The sequence below is a fragment of the Chelonoidis abingdonii genome, chromosome 6, assembly GCF_003597395.2.
Source record: "Chelonoidis abingdonii isolate Lonesome George chromosome 6, CheloAbing_2.0, whole genome shotgun sequence".
NCBI classification, from domain to species: Eukaryota; Metazoa; Chordata; order Testudines; family Testudinidae; genus Chelonoidis; species Chelonoidis abingdonii.
The window spans coordinates 114728035-114748176 of record NC_133774.1 but is presented as its reverse complement, the minus strand read 5'-3'; the positions used below and the strand labels follow the sequence as shown (position 1 = coordinate 114748176).

Here is a 20142-nt window from a genome sequence, read left to right as displayed (position 1 = left end):
TAAAAAGTATCCGACGAACGTGCACGCAGCGCGCGCACACCTACTAGAATGGATATGGGCAACACATCTCGAAGAACAACAGTTACAAAGGTGAGTAACCTTGTTTTTCGAGATGTTAGTCAACCTCTCTCTCTCTATATATATAAACATACACACACACACACACACCCTGGAGTGAACATATCTGAATTTCAATCTCGTTTGAAGATTGAAAAGCCCTCCACCGTACCTCCCACCTCTCACTTCCTAGTCACGTCTACGTTTGATCTCTGGATGCAAGATAGAGCTTCTAAAGAATCACGGTATCTGGATGTAACGGAGAAATCTTTGAGTTTTATTGTCCGTATGAGCAGTTTTCCAATTTAAAAAAAATGCAAACTAGGAATAATTTGAAGATTAAATTACCTACACTGAAAGCATTTTCATCTCTTGTTACTGAATGTACATGAGCATAATAAAACTCAGCTGCTTTTATCCATTTATGAATTTAGTTGACAAATTTGTTAGCCAATTCTACTTAAAACTCCACCACTTTGTAGAAGAATTAGATAAAAGCATTTTTCAAATTCATTACCAATGTCAGGGGTGGGCAAACATTTTGGCCTGAGGGCCACATCTGGGAATAGAAATTGTATGGCGGGCCATGAATGCTCAAAAATTTGGGGTTGAGGTGCGGGAGAGGTTGAGGGCTCTGGCTGGGGGTCTGGGCTCTGGGGTGGGGCCAGAAATGAGGACTTCAGGGTGTGGGAGGGGGCTCCAGGCTAGGGTGGGAGTGTGGAATGCGGGTGTATGTGTGCAGGGTCTAAGGTGGGGTTGAGGATTTTGGGATGTAGGAGGGTGCTCTAGGCTGGAACCAAGGGATTTGGAGGGCGGGAGGGGGTTCAGGGCTAGGGCAGCGGTGTGAGAAGGCTCTGGCTGAGGTTGCGGGCTCTGGAGTGGGGCTGGAGATGAGAGCTTTGGGGTGCAGGAGGGTGCTCTGGGCTGGGATTGGAGAGCGGGAGGGGGATCAGGCTGGGGCAGGAGGTTGGGGTGTGGGGAGAGGCTCAGGGGTGCAGGCTCCGAGCATCACTTACCCCAAGCAGCTCCTGGAAGCAGCGGCATGTCCCTTCTCTGGCTCCTATGCGGAGGCATGGCCAGGCAGTTCTTTACACTGCCCCATCTGCAGGCACCGCCCCTGCAGCTCCCACTGGAGCGCCAGAGGGGACCATTGGAGCACACAGAAGCTGGAGTGGGGCCATGCCGCAGCTTCCAGGAGCTGCGTGGTGCGACCCCCAACCCTGCTCCCTGGCTGGAGCGCTAGAGCAAGGCAAGCCCCAGACTCTGCTCCTCAGTGGGAGCTTGCAGGCCACCTTAAAATGGCTCTGGCACATGGGTCATGGTTTACCCACCCCGACCAACATCCACTGATGCTGCGTTAGTATTCTCTGCAAATCATTAAACCAAGTCTACTTTTATACATAGTGATGCCTTTCTTGTAAACATCAACTCTGGATTAAACAGATTAAGTTTATAATTAAAATGAGTATGTAAATAAAGCTACTTAATTTTAATCGAGTTAAAGTAGCTTATAATGAAGTGCCTTACAGTCAACAAGTAACATGCTTTCAAATTAAATGAAGTGCTGCAACAGTTAAGATTTCTGCTTTTACACCACATAATTACAAACCAAATGTTAATAAAAATAGCCAATTTTTAAAAAGTGAAATCCGAAAAACTTAATAAAAGAGAATCTACTATGGCACCAAGATAACTGCCCTGCTTACAGCGATATATAAAATGTAACATTTAACACCTCCAGGTGTACTGAAAAGAATGTAAGGGGCCCAATTCTCCACTGTACTGCACCTTATATAGTCATTTGCAATTGTGCTGCATAATTACAGAGTGGGTATATAATGTTACATTTTGGCTGGGTAGTGTTTTACAACCACTTGGTGTAAAGTATAAATGATTAGATGTGATGATGGCTGCTTGCATCTCTCAGAATATTTTCCCCACAAGGGGGCACCAAATCAAAAGGAGGCCTACTCTGAAGAGAGCTTTTGGTCAAATTCATTTGCTTTCATATTCATCCACTGCAAAAAGCCAGACACCCCACGGCTGTGCACATCACATTTGAACTTTAAGACAGCCGTAGATAATAAGATACAGTGCCAGCTTTTACAGAAGCTTTTACAGAGATCAAGCACACCAGATTATGTAGAAAGAACAAAACTTGTGTGTATGTTTAAGTGAAATACATATCTTAGGCTCGCTGGAGAAATGTGAGCACTGGAGAAATGTAAGCACTGAAGTACCTTTATATAAAAAAAGAAACAATTTGAGACTGACACTGCTGTGTAACAAGTTTCACAAAAAAGTCCAAGTGTTAATTTCAATTGACGAAGTTTTTGTAATCTTAATAAATGCTTCCTTCCTCATCATTCTAAAATTTATAAGGAACACAGTGGGCATCCTGCTGCCAGGAAGCAGGGCCAGCTCCAGGCACCAGTGTAGGAAGCAGGTGCGTGAGGCGTCCAATTCAAAGGGGCGGCACCTCCAGGTCTTCAGCAGCAATTCGGTGGCAGGTCCCTCATTCCCTCTCTTTCTCTTTGAGCTGCCGCCGAATTGCTGCCGAGGAGGAAGAGAGGGAGGACCCGCCGCCGAAGAAGTGCTGTGATTTAGCTGCCGCTGAAGTGCCACCGCTTTTTTTTTTTTTTTTGGAGGATGGCGGGGGAAGGCCGCTTGAGGCGGCAGAAAAGCTAGAGCCGGCCCTGCCAGGAAGCTGACCCTGACAACCTGTCTCTTCTCCTCTTGAGCTCTGTTCTAACCCTGAAAGCCTGCCATGGGCAATCTTTAAATATTGAACTCCACAAAGATTGTACCTAGCTGCTTTCCAGACTCAGGCCTGGTCTACACTACATGTTTAAACCGATTTTAGCAGCGTTAAACCGATTTAACGCTGTACCCGTCCACACAACGAGGCCCTTTATATCGATATAAAGGGATCTTTAAATCCGTTTCTGTACTCCTCCCCAATGAGAGGAATAGCGCTAAAACCGGTATTGAACCGATACTTCGGATTAGGGTTAGTGTGGTGCCGCAAATTTACAGTATTGGCCTCGAGGCGGGTGGTATCCCACAGCCGCACCATTGATTGACCGCTCTGGACAGCATATGCGAAGGCTGCTGGATGGCAGTTGGCCAGAGTGACAGGAAAAGGCCGCGGGCCGCGAACTTTTGAATTTCATTTCCTCTTTGGGCCCAGCATAGGAGCTCTGATCAGCATGGGTGGACGATGGCAGTCCCAAATCTGCAAAAAAGAGCTCCAGCATGGACGCGTAGACGGATACTGGATCTGATCGCTGTATGATGAAGAAAATCTCCTTATCAGAGCTTCTGTTACAGAAGAAATCTGAAATGCAGCAAACATTTGAAAAATCCCAGGTATGATAGAGTCCACACACAGTGCTGACGTGCAAGCGTAGACGGAAAGCCGCAAGAATGAAATGACGCTCATGAGGGAGGGGGTACATGAGGACTGTAGGGCTATCGCCAGCAGTCCCAGCCGTCTCCGAAAATCATTTGCATTCTTGGGCTTGCTCCCAGTGCCTGTGGTCAACATTCATTGTCCAGGTGGATTGCAGAGTATAGAGCGTCATGTAGGCTCCTTCGCCCGCTCCCCCTTGTGAAAAAAAAGAAGGGAAAAAATCAGTTTTGATTTTTCTTTTTTTTTTTTTTTTTTTTTTCTAGTTTTCAATGTATGCTATGTCTACTGAATGCTGTGGTAGAAACGCGATGCTGGAGGCAGTGAAGAGGCAGTATCCACTCCTCTCCCTCCTCCCGTGGCAGACGGTACAACATGAGCTGGCTATCCTTTGTCACCATCAGCCCGTGATGCTCCTGGCTGGCCCTTAGGTGAGGCTGGCCAGGGGCGGCCTGGATAAAAATAGGAATGATTCGCTGGTCATTCTCAGTAGGAATGGTAGCAGAACGTTTCTGGTAACGCATCCTCATCATAGCTACTGGAGACTGAAGGCTCGCATCAGCCCCCAACTGCAGTCCCACCGCCCACCCTCCCTTTGCATGTGTAAAGAAAAGATTGTACTCCCTGACTATCAATATAGGCAGTTGGGATGCTGGACTCGCTCTCGCCACTACATGGCCGGCTTAAGTGTCCTGGCTGGACTAAATCATAGCAGGCTGGATGGCTGCGTCTCCCTCATTTTATCTCAATAACAAGTCAGTGTTTCTTATTCCTGCATTCTTTATTACTTCATCACACAAATGCGGGGGACACTGCCACAGTAGCCCAGGAAGTTTTGGGGAGGAGGGAAGCAAAGGGTGGGGTTGTTCCAGGGACACCCCCTAGAATGGCATGCAGCTCATCATTTCTGCGGGATCTGACACGGAATGGCTGTGCTCTCTGGTACACTGGTTCTCTAGCACACTTGCCCCATATTCTAGGCAGGACTGACTATTTTTAGATACCAAAAAGGAGGGATTGTCTTGGGGAATGACTGATAACCATCTCTGCTGTCATGCAAAGGCAAATGAATGCTGCTGTATAGCGCTGCAGTATCGCCTCCGTCAGCGGCATCCAGTACACATAACATGACAGTAAAAAAAAGCTGAATGGGCTCCATGGTTGCCGTGCTATGGCGTCTGCCAGGGCAATCCAGGGAAAAAGGGCGCGAAATGATTGTCTGCCATTGCTTTCCCAGAGGAAGGAATGAGTGACGACATTTACTCAGAACCACCTGCGACAATGATTTTTGCCCCATCCGGCACTGGGATCTCAACCCAGAATTTCAAGGGGCGGGGGAGACTGTGGGAACTATGGGATAGCTACGGAATAGCTACCCACAGTGCAACGCTCCAGAAAATCGACACTAGCCTCGGACCATGGACGCACGCCACCGAATTAATGTGCTTAGTGTGGCCACGTGCACTTGACTTTATACAATCTGTTTTACAAAACCGGTTTATGTAAAATCGGAATAATCCTGTAGTGTAGACATACCCATAGAAAGAAAAAAATAATCTGATCCCTCAGTGAGGGATCCATTATTAAGTGACAAGAACATTAACATTACTTTAAAAATGGTCTGATTTAAAATCTTAATGCCATGGAAATCCAGAAAAAGAATATTTTGTCCAATCAAGACCAGAGACAGTTTTTGCTGTCAAGTGATTGCTTCCCCAAAACAGCAATTCTTCATTAAAGCTATCACACCATGAACTGCATCGTAGACTGAGATATACAAGTGAAAAAAGCCGACATGCAACAGAAAAAACACAATTTTAAATAACACTACTAAAGTCCACCACATAATATACTACCAGTCATTTTATTGCAAAATTATTTTGATTTCACTAATACTTGGCACGTGCTGATCCGAGTAACTTTAGAAAGGAAGCTCCTTCAAAAGGCTGTCTGCACAATTACCATCCTTCCTGGATACTTACGAGCACAGAGGAACTCAGAGGTATACAGAGAACTGTCTTAGGTATACAGAGAACCCCAAAACCCTGAGGGCTGGATCTGGCCCATGGGCTGTAATTTGCCCACTCCTGCTTTACTGCCTGTTCTAGTTGGTAGCATAATGGTTAAATACAATGAGAAAATGATCTTCTAGATGCCAGCTATGTTGGTTAAGCTGTTTTTTTCATGTTCTTCCATGTGCCCCTTAGGGAATCTGAGGTACCATTGGTAACTTGTTTATTATTAGATTTATTTTACAGATAAATAATTGCCCACTATTTAAAACTATTTCCTTAAGAAATAGGGATTTTTCCCTCTAATTCTATGAAAGAAACATTATATCAATTTAAGGGTGTATGTTGTGTGACAGACCCAGGCCAGTGGGGTGCAGGAGTCTGGTAGAGGGCAAATATACTGGTCACTGGGTGAGTAGTTTTCTGTTCCCTGAGTGACCAGAGAAGGGTCTGCACTAGAGTAGTCAGGAACTTGCTAGAACCAATTAAGGCAGACAGGCTGATTAGCTAGAACACATGCAGCCATTCAAGGCAGGCTAATCAGGGCACCTGGGTTTTAAAAGGAGCTCTCTCCAGTCAGATGGGGAGGAGCAAGAGACATAAGGAGCTGAGACTGAGGCTGTGCTGCTTGAGGACTAAGGAGTACAAGTGTTATCAGACACCAGGAGGAAGGTCCTATGGTGAGGATAAAGAAGGTGTTCGGAGGAGGCCATAGAGAAGTAGCCCAGGGAGCTGTAGCTGTCATGCAGCTGTTACAGGAGGCACTATAGACAGCTGCAATCCACAGGGCCCTGGGCTGGAACCCAGAGTAGAGGGCAGCCCCGGGTTTCCCCCAACCTCCCAACTCCTGATCAGACACAGGAGGAGCTGATCCAGACTGTGGGGGAGATCACTGAGGTGAGCAAATCTGCCAATAAGTGCAGGACCCACCAAGGTAGAGGAGGAACTTTGTCACAGTTGACGGGAAGGAATTCTTTTTGGAGGTAGATTAAGTTTATGTTATGAATGTTCAATTTTAGTAGTGTTAAGACAGTAAGGCTAACAAGTTGTGTCTCAGGGCTCTGGAAATTTCAGACTGAGAACATACAGGTATCAGTCCACTTCCATCCTGCACCCCTGCTTCACTCCTAACCCTTGCCTCCCTTCCCGCGCCCCACTTCACCCCTGACCCTGGCCTTCCCCTCCCACACACCTCTTCTCCCCTAACCCCTGCACTCCCTTGTGGTCCTGGCTCCCTGCACCTCCTCCTCACGTGGCACCCCAGGCACTCCAGCACGTGGCTACATGTAGAGCGCAGCTCCTCCTCCTTCGGCCCTTCCCACCACCCAGGGCACTTAGAAACCTGCTGCTGCGGTCCTAGCACTGAAGAGAGCTTGCTCCAGTGAGGGTCCCAGGGCTGTATTCCTGCGGGGAGGTGGGGCTCTGAGCACCCTGGGCTCTGGCAGGATGCTGCTGTGCCTGCTCCCATGGGGCAGCGGGGAGAGAGAACCTGATGCTGCTGGGCCCAATCCTGTGCTTCGCCCATAGGCAGCATATATAAGAGGCTTGGGGAGCCTAAGCCGCCCCAAAAAAGGGCTGGCCATGCAGGAGAGCAAATGCTGTGGATACAGTGTGGATCCCTTTGGAGATGTGTTAGCCCACTGCCTCTATGGCAGAGAGGAGCAGGTGGTGGGGGTGGCCTTGGGGGAGACGAGGAGTGGAGGCAGGGCCATGGTCTGGGTGCTAGTGGCTCCTCCCATTTCTAGGGAGCTTTCAGCACTTGTGTGTAAGCCTCTCTAAAAATGGAAGACTTGTGCCGCTTATGGTGGTGCCCCACTGTTGTACCCCGGGTGGCTTTGCACTGTGGGTGGCTGCCCTATTCATCGTGCCCTAGTTATGGCCCTGGTCAAACCTGAACTTACCTTTGGTACTTATATGGCTCGAATTCTTGTAGTATTTGATCAATACGTCAAATACTGTGGGACTATCACCACAACACATTGTGAGGTAGAGAAGTGCTGTTACTTTTTGTTCTATATAGGGAACTAAGGCACAGCCTAAGTGACTTGGCGAGGGTCACCCATGAATTCTTTGGCAGAACAAGGACTCTAGGTTTCCCAAATCTCAGGCTACCAACCTGACCACTTCCTCTAGAACATATTCTCCAAACCATTTGCTCCACAAAGAGTTGTCTCAGACATAGTTTCACACTTACATTTCTATGACGTTCTCCTTTTGCATTTAAGTAAGCCTTGATTGCAGTCAATCCAGCATATTCACCCTGGGCCCCACTGCAAGAACACAAAGCCCATTATAAAGTATGAACTAGAATGTCCGTGTAGTACTGTTTGTAACATTAAAACCATTCTTGCTCAAACCATTCTTGGTGGATTTGAGCAAGTTTAAGAACAAATACAATCTGTGTTAAGCTGCACATGCACAGGAGATACCAGACAAGTGCACATAGTTTATCACACATACTGGGTGAAACATATTATAGTGATGTCACTAGCTTTTATTCTATCAGCACTAGGACTGCAACAACATTGTAGGTACTGAATAGAATCCCCATTTCTAACCACATAATATTAATTTAACTATGAAAAAAATTACACACACACACAGAGCTAGTACAGAGATGCTGTTCCACTGAGAATAGAAGGCCTGGATAAAGCATAACAACATAACAGATCCAGCAACTGGAATCCCTTTACAATCATTTACAGAGGCAGAAGACATCACTTCAGTATATGTGGCATGATATGAGCGATTATAGTTCCACTACACAGGATAACAGTACTGACTGACTACTACAGTAAAACCCTAGAGATTCTCTAGCCTCATAAAACTTTGCATATTAATGAAGAGCATTTTCAAAAAGAATTTAAGTTATGTAGCTGCTGGCTTCTCCAACAGTATTCAAAATAGCACTATTCCAAGAGCTTTGCTGATGTGCTTCTTATAACTTCCTCAACACACCTAGTTCCAAAAAGCCCAAACCCCTGGCTGTGGGCCCATCCCAATTCCGGGCCTGGCAGCTTGTTGCACTATTAGACAGTAAAAATCAGCCCATGGTGATTTTGTCAGTGGACAGAAATTAAGGGATGTTATACTTCAGTGCTCAGCTCAGGTGGGTTGTAAGGAATTAAAACACTTCATATTACTCAATCAACTGACTCCACCCAACCCAGGGAAGAATCACATCCAACTATCTTCTCAGACAGGATGGTTATAGGCCATTGTGTGGCATTTGGAATGGGGGACCAAATGATTATCTAGATCACCTGTGAAGTGAAAAGAAACGTTCATGTATTCTAAACAGTGAGAAAGAATTCATCATTGTGGGTATGCCTGAAGTTATCCCATTATTTCAGTGAACAAAGTATTCAGGTGTGTCTGACATTCCTTATCTTTAAGATGAGAGGGCCAGTTTGAGTGACAGGTCAACCTTTGTCTTAGTTTATTTTAGATCATTTGAGGGCCCCAATCTAAGTCTCTCTCTACATACACTTTCTAGAATCAGTAAAGAGCCTTCCTCTCATTAGTGCTATCAGAAAATGATAGCAACAGCACAGAGGCAATATTTGCCTGAGAACATGGCTGCTTCAAAGAGCAACAGTGATCATGGGGCTGAGGGAAAACAGGATAAAGCACCCCAAGTTTTGCCCCCAAAGAGGTCCAGGAAAGGGGTAGGATAGTACACCTGGAGCAATCAGCACACACCTGTCACTGTGCTCCCTTGCTCTCATTCCACCAAAACAACACAATCACCCCTGTGCTCACCGCTAGTTATTGCCAGCAGGGCAGATTAAATGGCTCACCAACCCCTCAAATATGAGATCTGGCAAACCACCCTTGCCCATTTGAAAAGAGGACAATGAGATTCGCTTAGCCCTGTATGATAGTGTCTCTCCCAAGCACCACCATCCCTGCAGATTTCTCTGTCTGAAGCAGCACTTGTTTAGCCAAAGGCTGCCTCATCCATCTGACAAGCTCTACCTCGAAAATGAAGAGAAGAGCATTAAAAACAAAGAAGAGACTTGAAACATCAAAGTGAACTTGAAAGAGGTGAGAAAAGGGCAAGATTGGTCTGTCACTCATCCTGACCCTCAAACGTGTAGAAGAAAACATTGCCAGATTAAGATTCTCTAATACTATTGCCTCACTCAAGCCTCAGTGCCTGAGTTTTGCATTCAGGCAGTATAGCTGTGGAAGAAGCTAACCCTTAGATCCCCTCCAATTAGGGATGCCCACAGCCCACTGTGTATACTCACAGTACATCTCATTGGCAGTGGTGAGGACTAGCAGCCCTGGCGATTCCCCTGCCCACTCAGGTTTGGCCCCAACTGGCCTTCCATCATGATGAGGTGGAGGGGGTACAAAATTGAGTGAGTGATATTATGAACTGGTGCATAGGGGCTGCAGCACCGCTCAGGTTGTCCCAACAGTCCCTGTCATGATGGAGGTGCAGTGCGGCCATACTTGAGTGGATAATGCTTCTCCTTGATGCTGCCATGGGGCTGGCTCCTTCACCAGGGCTCTCTTCAGGAGCCTGCCTGACCTCACCCCATTTCCAACAGCTTTTCACCCTCTCAGGAAGGCAGAGCAACACAGTGCCTGGGTGGGCCCAGCTGAAAGACGGAAGCAGAGCATGACACAGACTTAGCAGGAGAGATGCTGGGGCCAGTGGCTGAAGCAAAGATGGTTCCACAGGGATGGACGGTATGTACCATGTCAGAGATGTCTGGGAGCACTCCTGCCTCCAATCCTTTGACAGCAAACCATTTTCTAGAAACAGATTAATTTTTTGGTAAGCCACGTCAGGGAGTGGATGTCTAGTGAAAGAGTCCCCACCTGTTTGGTTGGAAGGAGATTCTGTCATAGCCTGTGATCTCACACAGATCCCTCTCGAGCTCCCTGAAAAGTTGCTGGTACCCTTGAGCCTGGTCTAGAGGCACAAAGGGATGGATATTAGCAAATTCTTTCCATGTGATAGGCTAAAGGGGAAAAAAAAGAAAGAAATACTGAGCTGTAACAAGAGATTGAGTTTGTAAACAATATGTTTGGAGTGAAAAGGGTTAATGATGAGGGAGAAGACCAGAGATACTTAGGTCTCTGAGTAATAATCTTCTGCTGTTAATTGGAGCCTCTAAACTCTGATTAGGTGGTGCTGATGGTGTTTTGCTCCCAGAACTCTACAGGCAAGCACTCTATGGGGCTCCATTGTGCTAGGAACTAAACGAAACAAGTAGCCAGTCTTTGCCCCAAAGAGCTTATAATCCAAACAAATGGGGTGGGGAAAAGGGATATAACAGAGTGAGCTGTGCGACAAACAACTGTCATGTTAGTTCCACAATTTACTGGGGGGGGAGTGGGAGGGAGGGTTAATTAGGAGGGATAAGCTAAATGGAAGAAGGCGGGATGGGGCAAAGCAGGGAGAAGACGGTAAGAGGAGAAAGTGTGGAGCGCAGCCAAGGCAAAGAAACTGAGGGAGGGGAGGAAGAGGGTTGGAACAAACAGCCAATCAGCACAAGGTAGAGAAAGTCCAGTCAAAAACTATAGAAAGTTCTTTGAATGCCTGACATTCCCTGCTTTGGCTGCAGCTACTCCTACAGTTGGAGTCTCCGGCTAGTTTCATTGACTGGTTTTAGAAATTAAACAAAGGAAACTGTCCTGTCATATGGTGACCAGGTAAATAGGATATTTGGATTATCTGTATTAATTATTATTATTATTGAGTGCTTTCATTACAGTAGTGTCCAAAGACCCCAATCAGGATCAAGATAGTGCTGGGCACTATACAAACAGTAGGGACAGACCCTTCCTCAGAGAGCTAAAAAACCTATCACTTTAATCACACCCGTTATTAACATCACATTCATAACATTTTAGGGTAGGATTTTCAAGAGGCCTTAAGAAGCATTAGGTGTCCAAATGCTATGGAAATTCAATAGGAGTTGGAAAGCTAACTCTTTTAAGCATCTTCAAAAATCCCAGGCAAAAGTCAGTAAGAAAACATGTAGAAATATGTTCAATTTAAACAAGACAAAAGTTGTCCTGGAATGGAATTTAAAAAAAAACAAAAAAAAAAACAAAACCACACACCCTCAGTGTTGGCTCAACTCTGCTCCAATTGAAAATCCCACCCTAAAACATTAAAGTTTAGGTCATTTAAGACAATAAAATTCAATGTCTATATGTACTGTGTCTGTTTGACTGACTAGGCAGTTTACTCTGGGCTGGTCTTAAACAAGGAACAATTCTATCAGATAAACTTACTGTAAGTTCAGATGAACTATTAAGCTTCATTGTGCAGGATCCCTGAAAAATAAGAATGTATTCAGTCACTATCCCTCCAGAAAAAGACTAATAAAAAATAAATGAAATCGGGTGATTAAGAAAATACCTACCAAAGGAATCATGCTGTGAACAAGGGAAATATCTTTGTTTTCTAATCTTTTCATGTACCGGACAATATTTGTTTCAGAGTGATAGCTGGAGGGAAACAAAATGTGGCGTTAGGGCAAGCAGTTTACCTACACAAGTTGGATGACGCATAAAGAAGTGCTCCACTATAGGAACTGACTAAGAATTCACAATGGATAAGAGCCATTTTCTTTTTGTATTTAATTTTAGTCTTTCATAAACAAGATATGCAGACAAGTACGTAATACACCAGTATTTCCTGGCTGGCAAGTCAAACCAGAATATTTAGTTCTGATTAAAAGTATTTGGTACATCTCCTTTACTGCCATTAGGTCAGAAATACACCATCACCATGAATATAGAATAAAACTGTTCAAATCTTCTGACATAGTAAGTCTTCAAATATTACTCCTGGGGGAATTCTGAACCAGAAACTTAAAAAAATTCTGCACACAATATTTTAAAATTTTGCAAAATTCTGCAAATGTTATTTGTCAAAACAACACTATATAATCATGCCAGTTTCAATTATTTGGGTAATTGATTTCAAAATACCTGTAACAATACAGACACACACAAAAATTCCCCCAGGAGTAGAGAATTAAATAAACCCCAGATGACAAACCAGTTCCTGCTTCTCTGCCTCCTCCCCCCCAAAGCCTAACCCAGGGTGTCATAAGTAAGGTAAGGGTTAATTTTCTTTTACTGTAAAGGGTTTACAAAGGGAACCAAACACCTGACCAGAGGACCAATCAGGAAACCGGATTTTCAAAAGTAAGAGTGGGAACCTCTGGAGGTTTTTGGCTTTGTTCTGGGTCTTTTTGTTTTCCTCGGCTGTGAGTAAACAAGCTTTTCTTCTAACTCCATCTTCTTTCAAATATTCTACTAAACATCTGTGAGTACAAAAGGAAACAAAGTAATCGGCTGTGATGTGCTTTGACTTGTATTTACATGGGTGTTGATTTGCTGGACTGGGTTAATTGGGCTATCTTTTAAACCAGACTGTTTATTCCTATTTTCTTATAAGCCATATTCCCTGTATTGAATTTCTTAATGCAGAGTTTAGTATATGTAAGTTCTTCCTTTTTTTTTTATATAAAGTTTCTTTTTAAAACTTGTGGGAGTTTCTTTTCCTAGTGAGGCAAAGGGATAGAAATTTCTGTACCAGGTATCTGCCTCCCTCACGGGAAGACAGGGAGGGGGAGAGAAGCATTACATTCTGTGTTGACTTTCCTATTATCCCCAGGGCGGGAACAGGCTACGGGGAAAGAGAGAAAGAATCAACTCTGTTCTCTTGTGTTTGAGGTTTTTCTCTAGTTACTGCTACGAGACAAGGGAGGGGTGAATCTCCTGGTGTGTTAGCTGTGACTAGCTTTGAATGCATAGCCTCGAGGGAGGTAAATAGCTCTCTTGGTTTTGCATTCAAGGAGTTAAGTATAGCATCGCCCAGGCTCACCCAGGGAAAAGGGGGGGAGCTGGGGATGAGATAGGGAGACCCAGGGGTCTGGGTCTTGGGGGGGTCCCCCAGGGAAAGGTTGGGGTGACTCGGGGTAACCAGGAACCCTAAATAAAATCCTGGTTGGTGTCAGCGAGATCAGATCCAAGCTGGGTATAAGCTTGGGGGAGATTCACAGTAAACACTCAGATTTTGAACGCTAAGTCCAGATTTGAGACAGACGTTTACCACACAGGGGTCAGACACTCAAATCCCTCTTCTTCCCTTGCCCCCGGCCCGAGCCTAGCCACTCAGACCGCCTCTCCCCCAGGGGCCAGCTGCAATGACCCCCCCAGCCCAGATACTCACATACCCTACCCTCCTAGAGCCCAGGATCTAGAGTGAGAAACAGCCTGATGCTGGGTCCCAGGCTTGCACAGAATTTCCTGCACACCACCACATCCATCCTTCAGGGTGTGCTAGGAGCCCTCCAATTCCCTTCCCCATCCCCCTGGCCTTGTCTTCTATTTGTAGTCTGGGCTCTGCCAGATCTAGGAGCCCTTAGTGGCAGCCAGCAGCACTTCAGCCCATTTCTGTTGTGGAAAAAGGAAATTCTGTCCATACAACATTAATTTCTGCAAAATTCTGTATTGCACAGTGGTGCAGAATTCCCCCAGGAGTACTGAAATATGAAAATAAGAAGTGTGCTAATTTGGTAGACAAACACATGATGGACACAAACATCTATGGAAACCAAGCTGGTACGAACACATCCATACCACAAAAGGACAAAAAATATATTGCTTAGCTTGGTTCAGACCAGAGCAAGAAGGGTTTGCAAAACCCTACCAAAAAAAAAAAAATTGGATACAAGTGACTGAAAATAGATGTTTAGTATTGAAGTGCTTGTGATGAAGTGCGAATGTTCTTAATGTTTCCTCTGAATACTGTGTGGGTGCCTCAGTTTCTGGCCGACACTCTGTCTTCTGGCAACTAATGGCCAGGGCCCTTCCCCCTGCAAGGGGATGCTAAAGGTGTGGGAGAACAAAGAGGTCAGTGTCCTCCTGGCCCGGGAAAGGAACTCAGCAGAGAAGGAGAGGCTGGAGGGGGCTTCATTTGGGAGCTGGCTGGGGATGGGAAGTGAGAGCAGACAGGATTGTCTGGCTCACTGGGCCCCAAAATGGACCCGGCTAAGGGATCCCGTTCTCTGTACCTACAAGCTCGGTTTTAAACCATGTTCCTGTCATTTAATAAACCTCTGTTTTACTGGCTGGCTAAGAGTCACGTCTGACTGCGAAGTGGGGGTGCAGGACCCTCTGGCTTCTCCAGGACCCTGCCTGGGCGAACTCGCTGTGGGAAGCGCATGGAGGGGCATACGCTGAATGCTTCAAGGTCAGACCGAGGAAGGTGAAGCTGTGTAAGCTTCTTGCCCTGAAAACAAACAGTCTGCTCTAAGGGAAAGGAGGCTCCCCAAAGTCCTGACTGGTTTGTGGGGAGCAGTTCCAAAGCATTGCCCAGGGACTCTATGACAGTGCTATCTCAGGATGAACACTGGAATATAAGTAAATGGATGCTATAAGGTGACAGTCTTCAGTACAACCTTCTCAGAGTACTAAAGAGGGAAGGTGAGGCAGGAAACATGTCAAATCTCTATAAGAACTGAAAATCTGCTGTGGGAATAAACTTCACAAACCTGTTGAATACCTGATGTGTCAAGAATTTGGAAGTCCTCTTAAATGCAGTACTCAGAATGCCCCTTGTTTCTTCTCCCATATTCTCAGCAACCAATTCCTTTGACAAGTAGACAAATATGAAGTGATTAAATAAGACATCTTCACAGAAAAATAATTAAATTACTTCTCTCAACAAGTTACACAGTTATCGGAGTTAGCTGAAGTACACTGCCATCTTATTACCAACACTGACAGGTTTTTTGAAGCACATGCTTTTATCAACGTATACACCTGTAAAGCATCCATAACATTTCTGGCATTATATAAAATAAAAAATTTAACAGAAATCTCACTAATTCACACTAGAGGAGCACTAATCTCACTAATTCACACTAGAGGAGCACTATTGCTAATTACCAAGTATTGTGGGGTGGAGTCAGTGTGACATACTTCCTGAAGGCCACTGAGGGAGCACTGCCAAACCCGAGGTTCCAATCCCAAAAATAAATAGTGCCCCGAATCACAGGATGTCCAGGTTAAACAAGGGGATTAAGTGGCATACTCCCAGAGCATGGCATTACTCAGTAACCCTCATCTTGATCTCTTCCGTGAAAGAGAAATCTGAAATTACTATTTAATTGTGCACTGACAATGTGGTCAATCCTGTACAACATACAAAATACAGACAGTCCCTGCCCCAGAGAGCTCACTATCTAAGCCAAACTAGCAGAGTCCACAGGAGGAATGAGGGAGTCCAGAGAACTGAGTGACTAGGATTTTTTAAATAATATTCTTGATTCACTTGAATATAGTTTAATACATTTTTGTAGCTTTTTGAAGTACAGATTTTATGTGCAGTAACACTTCTAAATATTTCTAGATTATCTATATTGTACTTACAGATGAAGATTCACACCCAAAAATCCACAATAAGTCATCCAGGTCTCTCTCAGTTACAGTTTCATCAAGTGACACGCCAATCTATGGGGGGGAAGAACGGGAGGGGGAGAGTAGCAGCAGTTACTCATAGTTCCCAAAACCAGGGATTACATTACATGTGTTGTGTTTTTGCACATCACAATATATGATCTTCATTCAATTTTATGTACCTGAACCATTAATATTTCATTTACAAATAATGATATTGCAGTTTTAGGAACTGAAGTTAAGTTATATTCACATTATTTCTTCCTTATTATATTCTTTTTTCTTCCTAAACCATGCCAGGTTCACTTTACGGTTTCAGGGTTTGAGATTGCTATCCTGAATTTAAAAATAATTGGATTACATATTTAATTATACTATGGCTATGCAGTTTTTATGCATTTTATATGTCACAAAGGGGACATGGCTTCATTAGGCTCTGTGTTCCTACTGAGCATGTTGGATGATTTGCAATCAACTTCTGTTTATAGTTATCTTTAAATATGGCTACAACAAAAACAGCTGAAGTTTGGAACTTATTTATGTAGTACAGGTTTTAAAGGTCTCTCCATGAAGTCCTCAATGAGTACAACAAGTTCCCAGCAGTGGTGGGGAGAAAAAACAGTATTAGAAAGACATGAAGAAAAAGATAGCAGTTTTGGAAAATTCATTAATATTCAGTATGCTGCCAAGCAATTCCATGTTTTTATATTCCATTTTAAAGTATTTTACGGAAAAAATTGTGGAATAACATATCTGAGCTTGCTAGAAAGACTTCTTTAAAAAAGCTTTTTCCCTTTTTTCATAGCCACCATACTACTTAATGACCAAAAACTCTCAATGTACAAAAACCATGCTGTAAGATTTGTGAAAGGTTCTGTGACTTACTGTGCCATCACTATAAATTCGAAAGTTTATCTGCCGCTGACCTGCCCTGTCAAAGACCTCCTTGACTGCACATCCACGCTGGATCTTCAAGGTATCAAAGAACAGGTCATGCTGCAATGTGTGACCTGCTCGCTTAAGACCTAAGGAAATAAGTTAATTCCATCTATTCCATGTTTCATTGGTTCCTTCTCCCCACCCTCCGCATCTGCCTCTTATGTAAGTACTATTTTAACAAGAGACATTACACTGAATGCATGGGACACTAAAATCTAGCAGTATTTCTACCAAAGTGCAATTCTGCATGTAATATTTTATGTCTGAGCTTTCTTTATAATGTACATAGATGCTAAGAGAACTTGCGCTGAATAAAACATTATTAAATTCAATATAATAGAGATAGATCTTTGTATTTTCTCCCCCACTATCAATATTTAAAAAAAAAATGCAGACAAATCTTTACACAAATATAAAGATGCAAGTATTCCTGGAGTTTGGCTTGGAACAGGAGAATTCCAAAAGCTCAGACCTTCCCTGTGATCGCACAAGTCTTAAGAGTAGGGGCGGGCCGCAAGTACAGAGGATTTTACGTTGTTGCTCTAGCACAAGCACAGCTCTTTATGTATTAGCAGCAGTAGCAGCACTAGTGTAAGCTAGCGGTCATCGTTTTTACCACAGGATTACCTAAATTTCATCAGAACAGCTCTAGACCACATGGCGGTAAGAATGTTAATAGGCAGCCTACCCTAGTACTCCTACTGGTCCAGCACAGGTGAAGCTATCCCATATACAAGAGCAGCAGAAACGATTTACAAACTATTGATTGCTAATAGGAAGAGCTAGCATTCACTTTGAGATCGCAAGTGTGTACAGAGAGCAAGGCCAGTCAAGCAGAACCTTGTTGGGAGAGAGTGAGCTGAGCCCTCCAGCAATTTATAGACAGCTGGGCCATCAAGGGCAATTTGACAACTGTGGTCAATTCACAGGGTGCATTGCTCTTATTGCAAGTTGAAATCTTCTGCCAACACCAGTTACAGAAGGGTCAGTTATGACCTCCTAAATGCCTTACATCAATAGCAATAGTTGCACCAGACATATATGGCCAATAACTGCAGCACAGCTGGCTGGCTATATCTCCTAAATGCAGACAGACATCCTACAGAAACAGAACTGCAGATTTTTGAATGAGATTCAAATATTTCAATATCTTTTTCATTTGAACAATCAAGACGTTTCCTGTTCTTAATAATCAGAGTACAAGTCATGTTCATAATGCAGTCAGCCAATACGTTTTGGGATTTCAGTGTTTATAGCAGTGCAGTGTTCTACATAAATCTGATTAAATTGAAGAGCCTTCACTTCAGCTAATCTAATCTATTTAATCTGTAAATTTAAACTATATTTTAGTGACTTCTGAGTCTTCTCATCCAGTATAGATTAATAGAATAGGCAGATAATAGTAGGAAAGCATAAGCCTTTCAAAAAGTTCTACAGATTTTGAAAAAGTTCCACAGATATTGCCAAAATTCCCTGTAGATTTCTATTTGAGAGACAGCATGGTATAGTTACCAAAGCACAATATTGGTAGTTGGGAGACCAGGATTTGAGTCTTGGCTCTATTAATGGCTAGCAAGTCAAACCTCTGTTCCTCAGTTTCCCAGTCTAAAACCAAAATGATAATACTTGCACATGTATATCAAAGTGGTACTGTTGGGCTTCGTTAATACCTTTATATACAAAACATTAAATATTATTATACTGACCCTCGTGGCATACACTCGGTGCAGAAATTTTGGATTTCTTCTGCTACTTAAAACCATCAGTGGGCAAAAAAATGGAAGGTCAGTGTTTTTAAGAGGTGTGAAGATGTAAGATCTACCCCTTTAATTGCTAAATACTCACCTTCAGCTAAGATTAGAGTGGCATTGTGCACCCTTCTTGCAATGTGCTTTAATCCATTCGAACCATGATAGACTCCATACATGGCAGCCATGTTAGCCAGAAGAGCCTAAAATGTCCAAACATATTTTAGGAACAATCACATAAGGTTGATTGCTGGCAGTTTAGTATAACCAGCTTCTTTAGTGTCCCAAGTCAACTATATAACCACAATATTAAAAAAAAAAAAGCTATCAATAAAAGGTAATCACTTAGTTCTAGGTAATCTACAAAGTTAAGAGATAGGAAAGCTACATATCTTTTTCTTGCTAAATTATGCATTTACAAAAATTTTAAATAGTAACATTATTCATGAATTCAAGATCCTTTGGTGTTTAAGTGGTTCAGTGACTAACAAAACCTGTGAACTGTAAGCTTAATCTTTGTAGCCAGCCAGATATATAAAAGTTCTGCAGATATTGCTAAAACTCCCTGTAGATTTCTATTTGAAACACAACAGGATATAGTTTCTAAAGCACAATATTGGTAGTTGAGAGACCAGGATTTGAGTCTTGGCTCTATTAATGGCTAGCAAGTCAAACCTCTGTTCCTCAGTTTCCCAATGTAAAACCAAAATGATAATTCTTGCATAGGTACATCATACTGTTGGACTTAGCTAATACCTTTATATACAAAACACTAAATATTATTATAATGACCCCAGTGGCCTACACTCAGTGCAGGTAAATAGTGTTGTTATAGCCATGTCAGTGCCAGCACATCGGAGAGAGATAAGGTGTGTGAAGTAATATCTTTTATTGGACCCACTTCTGTTGGAGAGAAACTTTTGAGCCTGTCTCTCTCTCCAACAGATGTGGGTCCAATAAAAAAAAAAAAATTACCTCATCCACCTTGTCTCTCTAATATATATACATAAAGGCATAAGTATTCGAAGGCTGTAATGCATGGACCTATAAGGCCTCTGGCCTGTATGACAAGCAGGTTAGTATAACCAAGACCTAGCGTGACATGAATAAGTCACAAGATAAGTATGCCTGAAAACAAAAGTGTTGGATGCTGGGAAAAAGCATAGTATGGGACCACAAGAACATACTTTTGGAATTTTAGGGAAAAGTTCAAAAGATGCTGAGCTTAACTGAACACCTGCACGAACCACAGATATACCAGGGCAACTAATTGACATAAATGCTTATGAGTTTAACATAAATGGCAAATTGACTTATCAAAATTAGGGACTGTCATAAACAGATAGCTAGGGGTTAATGTCTCTTTCACCTGTAAAGCGTTAACAAACAGGGAACTAAACACCTGACTAGAGGACCAATCAGGAGACAAGATACTTTCAACCCTGTGTGGAGGGAAGTTTTGGGTGTGGGTCCTTTGTTCTGTGTGTGTGTCTTTTCTCGGGGGTATGAGAGGGACCAGACATTACTACAGGCTCTC

General features: G+C 43.5%; 1 protein-coding gene across 1 annotated transcript in view; it reads right to left on the bottom strand.

The window, feature by feature from the left end:
• The window catches only part of GLDC (glycine decarboxylase), a 68880-nt gene that overhangs the window by 21410 nt on the left and 27328 nt on the right, over positions 1 to 20142 (bottom strand). The window contains exons 9-16 of the mRNA XM_075067364.1: positions 18703 to 18808; positions 16804 to 16943; positions 15892 to 15972; positions 15012 to 15109; positions 11868 to 11952; positions 11737 to 11778; positions 10312 to 10454; positions 7673 to 7748 (exon numbers count right to left, since the gene is read on the bottom strand). Coding sequence (XP_074923465.1) covers positions 7673 to 7748; positions 10312 to 10454; positions 11737 to 11778; positions 11868 to 11952; positions 15012 to 15109; positions 15892 to 15972; positions 16804 to 16943; positions 18703 to 18808 — 771 coding nt within the window. The remainder of the gene's footprint in view (positions 1 to 7672; positions 7749 to 10311; positions 10455 to 11736; positions 11779 to 11867; positions 11953 to 15011; positions 15110 to 15891; positions 15973 to 16803; positions 16944 to 18702; positions 18809 to 20142) is intronic.